General features: G+C 53.4%; 1 protein-coding gene across 1 annotated transcript in view; it reads left to right on the top strand.

Moving 5' to 3' along the window:
* Nucleotides 1-13,719, top strand: part of RERE (arginine-glutamic acid dipeptide repeats) — a 316,112-nt gene that overhangs the window by 286,660 nt on the left and 15,733 nt on the right. Inside the window, 7 exon segments of the mRNA XM_063145507.1 lie at nucleotides 3,057-3,219; nucleotides 5,508-5,600; nucleotides 6,843-7,042; nucleotides 8,412-8,573; nucleotides 9,697-9,810; nucleotides 10,688-11,932; nucleotides 11,934-12,007. Of these exon segments, the coding sequence (XP_063001577.1) occupies nucleotides 3,057-3,219; nucleotides 5,508-5,600; nucleotides 6,843-7,042; nucleotides 8,412-8,573; nucleotides 9,697-9,810; nucleotides 10,688-11,932; nucleotides 11,934-12,007 (2,051 nt within the window).

The following is a 13,719-nucleotide window of genomic DNA, read 5'->3' as shown; positions in this document are numbered from 1 at the left end:
AGCGGAAAGGCGGGATGGGGTATAAATGTCATTTCTTTTAAAGCCTTGAAAACCATTTAGAACTGCACGAAAGAATGGGGAATCATGAAATGATCCGTGGTTGGGAGAATGGCTTGGGGTATTCTTGTGTGTGTGTGTGTATTTGGCCTCCTGGCCTGATCCTTTTCAATTCCGCCTTACAGAATTGTTGTAAAGGTTACAAGATAATGGATGTGACCCACATTGAACACTGGAAAGCTCTGTACAAGCTTTGAGCATTCATATTGTTGTCATAACGATTACGGGATTGTGCACGTTGTCAAGCCGGCGCGTAGAATCGCCCCTTCGTGGTGACATTTTGTGCGCCTCCTCCTTACCTGTATGTGAATGCTGGTGCACATTTTTCATGCAACCCAGAGTCGCCACCAGCACACACCCACACCCCGACACCCACGTGCTCACACTCCTAAACATATCCCCTTTGGTCACAGCGACGTCACCCTGTAGTAAGGCTTTTTATGTTTGCACGCAGAGCAAGTCCACGTTCTGCCAGAACGATCGTTATCCCTGTCAGTTAATCGCTTTGCATTTGCCCTCTTTGAAACGCTGGAAGGGGTCTTGGCTAAAACCTCAGTAAGAGTCCTCCAGGATTTCTTTTGCGTGTCGCTCTGGTGGTGATGTTTTGGTGTTTCACCTACGCAAAGGTGAAACTGTGAACACACACACACACACACACAAGTTGAGGTTTGTAGGGCTTATGAGACGAGACCTGGGTTCAAAGAGGCGGACACACACACCCTCTCTTGTGGGAAATTGTGGCATGTTCGTTCTGACGGTGGCTTTCGAGAGGCTGCTTAGAAACACCTCCGCTTCCCTTTCAACTTGAAAGAGGCAGCTCTCGGAAGTGACGGGGTTTCAGAGCGAAGCGAAAGGAGATTAAAACCACATATGCCGTGCTTTCGCTCAACATTACACCTGCTCGTTTCAATATCGTCTGCTGCAGATTTTGAATGTAAGCCAGGTTCATTACGCCGTGGAATTATCCCAGACTTCTCCTGGCATGTGCGCTTTTACCGCCTAATTATCTTAACGCTGCTGCATGTATTAAGATTTTAAAGAATAGATTGCTTTAATTCGGCTTCCGTATTGTCGCTAGAGCCTTGTCTTTAATATGTTCTAATCTCAGATATAGTTTTTCAAACCAGAAATCCTAAGGTGAAATTTTTTCCCCTTAATCTCCCTGTATAGAAGAAAGTCAGTAAAATCTAAGTACCCTTTTAAAAAGCACAGCTGCACTATATAATAGTACTTGGGGCAGGTCTACACCACAAACTTCTCTTTTGGTTATCATCCCAGACACCAGGAATTTGTTGTATCCTGTTTTATTAGTTTGAGTTTTAAGAAGCTTTCCTGGGTTGGGAGTAGGAAGGCAAGAAGCCCAGTTGAAGGAAAAGGGAGCTGCAGTTATGGCTGGAACGGAGCAGGAGGAACTTCAATCAAATCTGAAAATATTGGAATTTCTTTCTTACAGAGGAAGGCGCAGACAGAATTGTTCTGCAAAGCCTTCTTTAGAAGATTTTGCTTTTTCCCCCTCTCGCCTTTCAATCCCGAAGGATCTCAAAGGCGGCTTATATAGAATAATCTAATCACATTATGGCTGCCTCTATCTCCTCTGGCACACAGTGACCTTCATCCAGATCTGTTTTATATTTAAGAACATCAGAAGAGCCCTGATGCTGGATCAGACCAAGGGTCCATCTAGTCCAGCACTCTGTTCACACAGCGACCAACCAGCCGTCGGCCAGGGATGAACAAAGCAGGACATGGTGCAACAGCACCCTCCCGCCCATGTTCCCCAGCAACTGGTGCACACAGGCTTAATGCCTGGGATACTGGAGATACCACACAGCCATCAGGGCTAGTAGCCATGGATAGCCTTCTCCTCCTCCAGGAATTTATCCAACCCCCTTTTAAAGCCATCCAAATGGGTGGCCGTCACCACATCTTGTGGTAGTGAATTTGTCTAGTTTAAGATGGCCTCTCTTTCCAACAGGTCCCTCCAGCTCATTTTTGCGGCAAAAGCAGCCTTGAACTGCTTCTAAATATTCTTTGGCAAAGCAGTTCTTCTGCTTGCAACTGACTCCAGGCTGTGGGCTCTCCTAACCTAGAGGCCTTCAAGAGGCAGCTGGACAACCATCTGTCAGGGATGCTTTAAGGTGGATTCCTGCATTGAGCAGAGGGTTGGACTCGATGGCCTTAGAGGCCCCTTCCAACTCTACTATTCTATGATTCTAAGAGATAGCTGGGCAACCATCTGTCAGGGATGCTTTAGGGTGGATTCTTGCATTGAGCAGGGGGTTGGACTGGATGGCCTTGTAGGCCCCTTCCAACTATGCTATTCCATGATTCTATGAATCCGTATTGTGGTGGCCTGCTGCCCCTTGATAGAACCACCCTTTCGCCCTCTCCTCTTTATCCTTGTAGTTCAGAGGTAAAACCCCTGCTTCAAATGCAGAAGGTCCCAGGTTCAATTGACAGCATCTCCTGGTCAAAACAGATCCGATAGGAGGTGATAGGAAAGGCCACCTTGGGGAGGAGCTCCCAGTCAGAGAAGGCAAGAAGGACAAAAAATCTAACCTGGGGCCATCTTGCTATGCTCCCGTGTACTCTGTTTCCCCTCCCTGGTTCTAAACCTCCAACTCCTGTGCTTTTTCTACTGTGTCCCTTTAATATAAGGATCAGACCGAATCCAACTAGCCCAGCATTGTGTTTCCAGAAGTAGATATCTCCTCTTTGTCCACAATGCTTAGTATCCAGGCGTAGATCGCCCCTGGATGTGGAGGTTCCATTTAATTGCTGTTAATCCCCCCGCCCCATCGGACCTCCATCCTGATCTGTCTCCCCTCCCCTCTCTAATATCCAAGGGGGATTTTCATGTGAAATGTGACATGACAATACAGCCTCCCATATTTATCAAACGCACGGTTTCACGAGACATGTATGTGAACGAGAAATCCTTATGCTGCTTTGATAACATTGTGCCACCCTGGGTGTCTTTTTTTTAATATCTTTTGCAGGGAGAATTGATCACCTTTTATTACTACTGGAAGAAAACCCCTGAAGCTGCAAGTTCCCGTGCTCACCGCAGGCATCGGAGGCAGGCTGTGTTTCGGAGAATCAAAACGCGGACAGCTTCCACTCCGGTTAACACCCCTTCCCGCCCCCCCTCCAGCGAATTCTGTAAGTAGGAGGCTAAAAGCGGCGCATTTATCGCTGTTTAGATGCATGGGGCTAAAACAGAAGCTAATGGCTCTCCGCCTCTGACCGAACGCAGCCGGGGAAATGGAGTTCGGGCCCTCAGCCGTGCTCACGCTTTCGATTCATTATCCCCGCGGATGGCAGGTGTCTGGGATCAGCGAGCAATTGGTTTTGCGCTTCGCGGGAGGGGGGGGAACCCAGGCAAAAGGCTGCCGTGGAAATAAGGGACGATTCACTAACAAGGCCGTGATGCCTGCTCCCATTTGCATGGGAGTATCGCCGTCACCCCAGTCTTACATGGAACGACGGCTCCATGGGCACAACCCAGTGCAGCCACCCGCAACCCATGTGGCACGGCCAAGCGAAGGCGTTATACCTTTGGTATAGATGTTGAGCTCTGTGCGTGTGCACTGCGATTCTGCAAGAGCACCAAAAAGACACCCAATCTGGGACTGGGTGCAGAATTCAGCTTTCTGTGAACCTCTGCTTTCTTCATTTTTATTTTTATTTTAAAAAATCAAGTTTCTAGCCCTTATGGCTGCAGAGCTAAGTTAGATATATGTGGGTAATGCCTGCTAAAATCTCAGAAGATAGTGGGGGTGAGTGGATAAGATTTCCAGTGGTTGGAGTGTGGGGTGAGTGTCCCAGTGCTATATTTAGTTCCTTGCCTCTCCTCAAGACTGCATTATATTTGCGCAGAATTCAGCTTTTCTTGGCTCAGAGTTTTTTTAAGCACAACGTGCTGATATTTTTTTTATGTAGCTTTTCAGCCCAAAGCCCCCCCCAAAAATGTTGCATATACGATTTGAAAACAAATAAATCAATAAAATAAGATAGATGTTAAACAATTGAAACAAACAACAGTAGCAGATGGAAAACCCAAACCACATAGTTATAAGGGAGAGAGTAAAACTACAGCCTCATTTGTTATTTAAAAAAATGCTTGGCAGAATAGAATTGCCAACATCCTATACTGGAACAGAGGGAGGACGAGAGCTGAACACATTTCTCGAGGCAGGGCGTTCCAGAGCCTAGGGGCTGCTGCAGAGAAGGCCCTGTCCTTCGTACCCGCTCCACAGATCTGTATATTGTCTATATACAAATCTATGCTAGAGCAAACACACACGAACTGAGGGATTTGTCCTGGCAGAAACCTTTGTGGATTGGGGTCCACTTCATCAGCAGTCGTCAGATACACATTTTTATTTATTTTATTTATTTAAGGATTTTTATGCCGCCATTCAGCCTAAAAAGGCTCTCATGGCGGCTTACAAAAGTATTTCTTGACAGTCCCTGCCCACAGGCTTACAATCTAAAAGACATGACACAAAAGGAAAGGGGATTGGGAGGGAGGAGGAGGAGGGGGAAAAGGAAAGCAAATTCAGGCACTACAATCTTAGTTGGAAAGTTCAGCAGTTACAGGTGACAGCAGGAGGGAGGGGGCTCTCAGCTGGAGCTGGACCCAGGCACGGTGGAGAGGTGCCCGGCCGCCCCCCCCTCACCGGCGGCCTCTGCAGAGACAGTTGGTAGCAGGAGGGAGGGGGCTCTCAGCTGGAGCTGGACCCAGGCACGATGGAGAGGTGCCTGGCTGCTGCTTCCTCCCTCACTGGTGGCCTCTGCAGTGACAGTTGGTAGCAGGAGGGAGGGAGCTCTCAGCTGGAGCTGGACCCAGGCACGATGGAGAGGTGCCTGGCTGCTGCTTCCTCCCTCACTGGTGGCCTCTGCAGAGACATGGGTATGGGGGTGGGGGAATGGGTAGGCTGGTGGGGCCGAAGGAGTTTGCAGTGCAGGCATATATCTGCCAAGTAGAATCATAGAATCATAGAATAGCAGAGTTGGAAGAGGCCTATAAGGCCATCAACCCCCTGCTCAATGCAGGAATCCACCCTAAAGCATCCCTGACAGAGGGTTGTCCAGCTGCCTCTTGAAGGCTTCTAGTGTGGGAGATCCCACAACCTCACCAGGCAACTGATTCCATTGTCATACTGCTCTAACAGTCAGGAAGTTTTTCCTGATGTCCAGCTGGAATCTGGCTTCCTTTAACTTCCTGAAAAACTCGCCCTCCATGCATCTGATGAAACGGGCTCTACTCCATTAAAAAAATCTGCCGCAATAAATCCAGTAGTCCTTAAGGAGCCCCAATATGCTTTTTCTTTTCTTAATGAACGGATGTGTTGCAAAAGAAGGGAGGGGAAAAAACTTCCTGACTCAGTAACTTGCTCTTCTCCCCCCCCCCCACTGTCTCCCCCCCCACACCTCTTTGCCTTTAGTGGATTTGAGTTCGGCCAGCGAAGATGATTTCGACAGCGAGGACAGCGAACAGGAACTGAAGGGCTACGCCTGCCGCCACTGCTTCACCACCAGTATGCACCTTTACATACCACGTGTCTCCTGCGCCTCCCCTCTGCCATACTGCCAGGCTTAGCTTGAGGGCAAGGGGGTTTTCTGCAGTCTTGAGGGTTCAACAGGGCAAGGGGGTTTTCTGCAGTCTTGAGGGTTCAACAGGGCAAGGGGGTTTTCTGCAGTCTTGAGGGTTCAACAGGGCAAGGGGGTTTTCTGCAGCCCCTGTCGGCGTTTTGTAAGCGTGGCGCAAATGCTCGTCTTTCCTAGATGAGCTTGTCCAAGAAGCTGCACCTTGAGCGACCGAAGCTAGAAAGGCGCTGTTATTTCCTTTATTACTTTATCAATGGCATCTCTTTGCCGCTTTTCTGAAGCCAACCAGGGCAGTTTACAAACAGCGAATCTAGAAAAGAAGAGTCCTGCCTTGGTTTTCAGATTACTTGTGCTTCCCTGGGGAGGTTTTCCTTGTGTGAAAGGTTGAGAAACATCTTACAAGTGGGTTGTAACGGGGAACCCGCCAGCTGGTCTGCAAAGCTTCAGTATCATAATTAGGGTACTTCGCATTTATACAGCTGGTGTAAACGTCGAAAGTGTTCCATGTGCTTTCTAGTCGTAAGCCTTACAACAACCCTTTAAGGCAGGTCTGCGGGACTAGCCCTATATTGCTGTACCAAGGTTGCACATACAGGGCCAGCATCACGGGTAGGCACGGCTGGGCATGTGCCAAGCGCCCGCAGAAGGTGCCCCTCTTCTTTACTGCTGCTTCTCATTCCAGGTGACGAGCAGCTGGTGACCATAGAATCATAGAATAGCAGAGTTGGAAGGGGCCTACAAGGCCATCGAGTCCAACCCCCTGCTCAATGCAGGAATCCACCCTAAAGCATCCCCGACAGATGCTTGTCCAGCTGCCTCTTGAAGGCCTCTAGTGTGGGAGAGCCCACAACCTCCCTAGGTCACTGGTTCCATTGTCGTCCTGCTCTAACAGTCAGGAAGTTTTTCCTGATGTCCAGCCGGAATCTGGCTTCCTTTAACTTGAGCCCGTTATTCCGTGTCCTGCACTCTGGGAGGATCGAGAAGAGTGGTGGTGAGAAGGTAGATTCACCGAGAGAGGGGTGGGCCCATTGAGTGGGCCCCTCGCCCAAGGACTCTCAAAAACCTGTCGTTGACCCTGTGTCCATAAATACATGCCAATCATTCATTTGTCTCAGTGTGTGCCTGGCATTAAAAAAAACCAACAACACCCACCTCCCTCTTTCTGACCACAGCCTCCAAGGACTGGCACCACGGTGGGCGGGAGAACATCTTGCTGTGCACGGACTGCCGCATCCACTTCAAGAAGTACGGGGAGCTCCCGCCCATCGAGAAGCCGGTGGACCCGCCCCCCTTTATGTTTAAGCCTGTCAAAGAGGAAGATGACGGACTCAGCGGGAAGCACAGCATGAGGACAAGGCGGAGTCGAGGCTCGGTAAGGCCGCTACAGTCTCCCCTCTTCTCACAAACACACACACACACACACAGAATTGATCTGGTACCCAAAGCCAAGACATTGAATGTAGGGGTGTCCGTTGCTGGAACCTCCAATGGAGTTGGGCAGCGTGCCCAACGCGGCTTCCATTTGTGGGCTAAGACATTCCCCCCCCCCCGAACTCCAGGGATTTTTTGGCAGGGATTTTTTGTTTTGTTTTGTTTGTTTTGGTGGGGTGCCGTAATTTGCGCAAATGGAGATCTGTGCAAATTTGTGCAAAATTCAGCTGCAATTTGCGCGACTTAAATAAAGAAAAGGAAAATCCTCAAGCTGGCCTCTGCAGCGGCAACCCAACCGAAGTTTGGGGCTGTGGAGCAAACTCAGAGAAGTCGTGTTTTGTTTCTCAAGCGGGGATACCCAGGGCCGGTGCTACCATAGAGGCCACTCAGGCGGCCGCCTAGAGTGCCACGCTAAGAGGGGTGCCGGGCGCAGTGCAGCAGTCACGCGCGTTGGCTGTGAGCCGGCCCGGCCCGAGGATTCAGCTGGGCCTGGGCGGGCGAGATGGCGCCCGGCGCCCACCCAGCCGAAGCGAAGCCAGAGATGCTGGTGTGGGCGGCTCCACGTTTGGACTTCTGGAACGGGCCCAGAAGTCCGAACGTGGAGCCCTGCCCCACCCCAGTGTCCCTGGCTTCGCTTCGGCTGGGCGGGCGCGGGGCTCCACGTTGGGAGAGTGTGGGAGAGCCCACCACCTCCCTCAGTGACTGATTCCATTGTTGTACTGCTCTAACCGTCAGGAAGTTTTTCCTGATGTCCAGCTGGAATCTGGCTTCCTGTAACTTGAGCCCGTGATTCCGTGTCCTGCACTCTGGGAGGATCGAGAAGAGATCCTGGCTCTCCACTGTGTGACAACCTTTCAAGGATTTGAAGAGTGCTCTCATGTCTCCCCTCCATCTTCTCTTCTCTAGCTATCCAAGCAGCTGGTAAATTGGAAAGCAAGCTGGTGAAGTGGCATTAATCGTTGCTGCATAATCTTTCTAGTAGAGCAGGAATATGGTGACGCCGTTCATGGTCTTAGGAAGCACCGGGGTTTCCCTCTAGTTGCTTTTCTCCTCTCGCTCTGCTTTTCCACACACACCACGCCATCTCCTCTTGAATTATTTCAGTGCTTTGGAGTGTGTGTGTGTGTGTGCTTCGTTCTTTGGGGCTAGCTTTTCCCACAGACTCAAAGGAGGCAAAAGAGTGGCTAACTGTAGTTTAAATCCAGCCCTAAAACCTGCTTGTCAAAACAGTCAAAGCATCCTTAAAAGGCCTCTGACCGAAAGTTAAATAGAGGGCATCACGCTTTCTGCATTTCTCGTTACGCTAGCAGATGTCTACGCTACGTAGTGGACGTAAAAAGCAGCCCACCAGCCCCGATGGTAGAGCCTCTCCCACCAACGAAGACATCCGATCCAGCGGACGGAACTCTCCCAGCGCTGCCAGCACTTCGAGCAACGACAGCAAGGCGGATTCGGTGAAGAAGTCCACCAAGGTAAGTTCCGGCTCTTCAGATGTCTGCTCTTGGTCCCGGTGGCAAGCTGAGGCTGAGACCAGGCGTGACTTGGCTGGAGTCGACGTCCGAGCTGGGACTGTCCCCTGAGAATCTAACGATGCATCCCGCAGAACGAATAATATACACCACTGGCCACAGAAGTCAAAGAACTTCTACAAGCCAAGTTCTACATTTAGGGAATAGAAACCAAAAGGCACAGTTACAAGATGGGGGATACTTGGCTCAGCAATACTACAAACGAGAAGGATCTTGGAATGGTTGTAGATCGCAAGCTGAATAGGAGCCAACAGTGCGATGTGGCTGCAAGAAAGGCCAATGCTATTTTGGGCTGCATTAATAGAAGTATAGTTTCCAAATCACGTGAGGTACTGGTTCCTCTCCATTCAGCCCTAGTTAGGCCTCATCTAGAGTATTGCGTCCAGTTCTGGGCTCCACAATTCAAGAAGGATGCAGACAAGTTGGAGCGTGTTCAAAGGAGGGCAACCAGGATGATCAGGGGTCTGGAAACAAAGCCCTATAAGGAGAGACTGAAACAACTGGGCATGTTTTGAGGGGAGACATGACAGCACTCTTCAAATACTTAAAAGGTTGTCACACAGAGGAGGGCCAGGATCTCTTCTAGATCATCCCAGAATGCAGGACACGGAATAACGGGCTCAAGCTACAGGAAGCCAGATTCCAGCTGGACTTCAGGAAAAATTTCCTGTCTGTTAGAGAAGTACGACAATGGAACCAGTTACCTAGGGAGGTTGTGGGCTTTCCCACACTAGAGGCCTTCAAGAGGCAGCTGGACAAGCATCTGTCAGGGATGCTTTAGGGTGGATTCCTGCATTGAGCAGAGGGTTGGACTCGATGGCCTTGTAGGCCCCTTCCAACTCTGCTTTCTGTAACTTGAGCCCCTTATTCCGTGTCCTGCCCTCTGGGATGATTGGAAGAGATCCTGGCCCTCCTCTGTGCGACAACCTTTCAAGTATTTGAAGAGTGCTCTCATGTCTCCCCTCCATCTTCTCTTCTCCAGGCTAAACAGGCCCAGTTGTTTCCAGACAGGTCTGTTCTCCTGCCGCTTTCCCCTAATAACGTTCTTCCTTTCCGTCTGTGGCAGAAGATCAAAGAAGAGGCATCATCTCCTCTCAAGAGCTCCAAGAGGCAGCGGGAAAAGGCGGCTTCTGACACGGAGGAGCCCGACAGGATCAACGCCAAGAAAACCAAAACGCAGGTTGGTCCCGTGGGAGCGGCCTGCCCCAACCCGGTGCCCTCCTGGCGTTCCCGGACGTTGGCCATCCTAGTTTGGCTGATGGGGTTTCGAAGTCCAAAACCACCTGATGGGCATCTGATGGGGGAAGGCCGGGTTAGCGATACCCCCGACGGCGTGGGCTTCTGTCTCGCAGGCACTGCCTGCTGATGGAGAGGGCCCTTTGCAAGGCCAGGGAAGTATCTTGGCATGGGCTCAGCCTTCTCCTGGGGAGCAACTGCGGGAGAGGGTTCTTGCTTTCCCACTTTGCTTGCGGGCTTCTGCCGGTAGCGGTTTGGCCTCTGTGTGGACAGAATGCCGGACTGGAGAGGCCTTTGGTCGGATCCAGCGGGGCTCTTCTTCAGGTCCAGTGGGGCTTGCCCCCCAATCCCCTGAATGTGAGGCCGCCTGTATATACAGGCCCTGTGGTCCCCAGCAGCCGGCACTGCCTGTCAGATTCTCCTTCGGGGCCCATGGAGAGAGCGTGGCCTCCGATGCAGCCGAGTGCTCCTCAAGCTCAGGGCCGCGTTCGAGGCAGCCGCACCAGGCGGCAAAGGCGAGGCGGGCGCCTCCGGGGGCCAGCAAAGCAGACAGACGTGGCCCACAGGGCATCATCCGCTCAGAGGTTTCCTGGTTGAAAGGGTTGTGCCCTCGTGCAGCTGCTCTCCGTTTCTGGAGGCCTGGCGCTGGATCCCTTCCCGCTAGATGGTACCCCCGAATTAAGCGGGGTTTGGATTTTCTACCTCTGGCCCCAGAGCTGTTGCGTTGCACTGGCCCAGCTGCTCGGGAGGGGGGGGAGCCGCTCGCCGTCCCCACGCCCCTTTTCACGAGCCATCCTCTCGCCCTCCTTCCTTCCCCGCAGGAGATCAGCCGGCCCAACTCCCCGTCGGAGGGCGAGGGCGAAGGCGAAAGCTCCGACAGCCGCAGCGTGAACGACGAGGGCAGCAGCGACCCGAAGGACATCGACCAGGACAACCGGAGCACCTCGCCCAGCATCCCCAGCCCCCAAGACAATGAGAGCGACTCGGATTCCTCGGCTCAGCAGCACGTGCTGCAGGCCCCCAACGGCCCCGCGCAGCCCCCGCCCCCCTCCCTCCCGCTGCCAGCGACCTCTGCCTCGGCGCCCCCCCACGCCCCCACCGCCCAGCCGCCCAGCCAGCCCCAGGCTCCGGTGCCGCCCCATTCCCACATCCAGCAAGCGCCATCGCTGCACCCCCAGCGGCCGCCCTCGCCTCACCCGCCCCTGCAGCCTCTGATTGCTCCCCAGAGCCAAGCCCAGGCCCCGGCCCTCCCGCAGCCGCAGCCGCAGCCTCCCCTTCATGGCCAGATGCCGGCCTTCCCCCACGGCCTCCAGGCCCCCCAGCCGCTGCTGCCCCACCCGCTGCCCGCCCCGCCTTTCCCCCTCACGCCGCAGGTGCCGGCTCAGGGGCCGCTGTCGTCGCAGGCCCTCCCCCACCCGCACCCGGCCCTCCAGGCCGCCTCCGCGCAGCCCGCCCTGCAGGCGCCCGCTCCCCTGTTGCCGCAGCCGCCCCCGCCGCGGGAGCAGCCCCTGCCCCCCGCCCCCCTGTCCATGCCCCACATCAAGCCGCCCCCCACCACCCCGATCCCTCAGCTCCCCACGCCGCCCTCCCACAAGCACCTGTCGGGGCCCTCGCCGTTCTCCATGAACTCCAACCTGCCGCCGCCGCCGGCCCTGAAGCCGCTCAGCTCCCTGTCGACCCACCACCCGCCCTCGGCCCACCCGCCGCCTTTGCAGCTGATGCCTCAGAGCCAGCCGCTGCAGCCCTCCCCGGTGCAGCCGCCGGTCCTGACGCAAAGCCAGAGCCTCCCTCCCTCGGCCGGCCACCCCTCCTCGGGCCTCCACCCGGGACCGTCCCAGCCCCCGTTCTCCCAGCACCCCTTTGTCCCCGGGGGCCCGCCGCCCGTCACGCCGCCCTCCTGCCCGTCCACCTCCACCCCGCCTTCTGTGCCTGGCGCCCCGCCTCAGGCGGCGGTCTCCGCCTCGGCGGCCTGCAGCGGGAACGTCCCCGTGGTGACATCCTGCACGATGCCGCCCATCCAGATCAAGGAGGAGGCCCCCGACGAGGTGGAGGAGCCCGAGAGCCCGCCCCCCCCCGCCCCGGAGCCCGTCGCCGGAGCCTACGGTGGTGGATACGCCCAGCCATGCCAGCCAGTCTGCTAGGTAAGGAGGCCAAGCCCAGCCCTTTTCCGTCCGAGCTTACCTCTCTGGCCTCTGCGGGATGGTGCACGGGACCCCGCCCCACCCAGCCACACGCATTTGGCAGGGTGGTTTACTCGTGTGGAAATCGGAGTCTCGGATCAGGGGTGCTTCTCATGGATCCCCTTAATGCAGGGCTGGGGAAGGTTTCCCAGAAAGCCACGCCCCCTTTCCTTGACTCCACCCCTCAAACCGCCTGACTTTTGGGTAGTTGTTTTGCTCTTCTAAAAGGTTAAGACGCCTCGCCAAAGGTGCTAATGTAAGCTGGTGGGTTTTTTTGGGTTTTTTTGGTATTATTGACCATGCCCCTTTTACCTTTAGCTCCGCCCATTACTGGAATGCCCCGCCCCCGAACTTCTCCAAAGTGCAACGCAGGCCTCTGGCAGAGTTTCCCCCCACCCTTGCCGTAATGGGACTTCCTAATGTCCACCGTTGCACGGCCGTTGTTAAGATGGCCGAGGCGTCGCACAGCGCCCCTTTAGTGGCAAGGCTCTTGCAAAAGCTGCTTTCAACTCGCTAGAACCTGGATATGATGACCGGTGCGCCTACCATTGATTCAAAGTGCTGGTTATGACCTATAAAGCCCTATATGGTTCGGGTCCAGGTTATTTGAAAGACCGTATTCTCCCTTATGAGCCTGCCCGTGCTTTGAGATCTTCTGGAGAAGCCTTTCTTTCAGTCCCACCATCTTCACAGGCACGCTTGGTGGGAACATGGGAGAGGGCCTTCTCGGTGGCTGCTCCGGTGCTTTCGAACTCTCTTCCCAGGGAAGCTAGGCTGGCTCCCTCCTTGATGGGCTTTCGGAAGCAGGCGAAAACTTGTTTGTTCCAGCAGGCCTTTGGAGAATAATCCAGCCCTCCATCTATGTTAATGTCTTATAATTTTGTTGTGTATTTTAAATGTTTATGGTTTTGTTTCTCACCCCCCCCCCCATGTATGTTTTAAACTTTGTAAGGCCGCCTTGAGGCCCAGCATTGGGCAAAAGGCGGGATACAAATGAATATAATAATAATAATAATAAATAATAATAAGAGGAAAACCAGGGGCCGCAATACCTTTTTGAGCTGAGTAAAATCTTCTTCGCAGGATATTTCGGTTCCAGACGTAGCGATGTAGGAGGAGCATTCACTTCGAGTTGCATTAAGATTTTTATTTTTTATTTTACAAAATCCTTTCTAAAAAAAAAAGGAACGTCCCTCTGAAGGACTGCACCGCCCTACGCAAATTAGGATATCGATTTGTTTTCTTGGGTTAATCCATTTTCTCTACCCTTCCAAAAGCAATTCTTGTGCCTGGGTGGTGTCTTCTCTCTTCCATGGCTTTCTTAATTCTGGAACTCACTACCACAAGATGTGGTGATGGCCACCAATCTGGATGGCTTTAAAAGGGGGTTGGATAAATCCCTGGAGGAGGAGAAGGCTAATCAAGGGCTACTAGGGTGCTACCTCCAGTATTCGAGGCAGTAAGCCTGTGTGCACCAGTTGCTGGGGAACATGGGTGGGAGGGTACTGTTGCACCGTGTCCTGCTTGGTTGGTTGCTGGTCGAGAGCTGGTTGGCCACTGTGTGAACAGAGTGCTGGACTGGATGGGCCCTTGGTCTGATCCAGCATCAGGGCTCTTGTTAGGTTCTTAATCATCTTTTCAACGTACGTTGCCCTGTCGCTTTTACCGCAGTG

Source organism: Elgaria multicarinata, chromosome 20, assembly GCF_023053635.1.
Source record: "Elgaria multicarinata webbii isolate HBS135686 ecotype San Diego chromosome 20, rElgMul1.1.pri, whole genome shotgun sequence".
Taxonomy (NCBI): Eukaryota; Metazoa; Chordata; class Lepidosauria; order Squamata; family Anguidae; genus Elgaria; species Elgaria multicarinata.
This window is presented reverse-complemented; position numbering and strand designations above follow the sequence as displayed.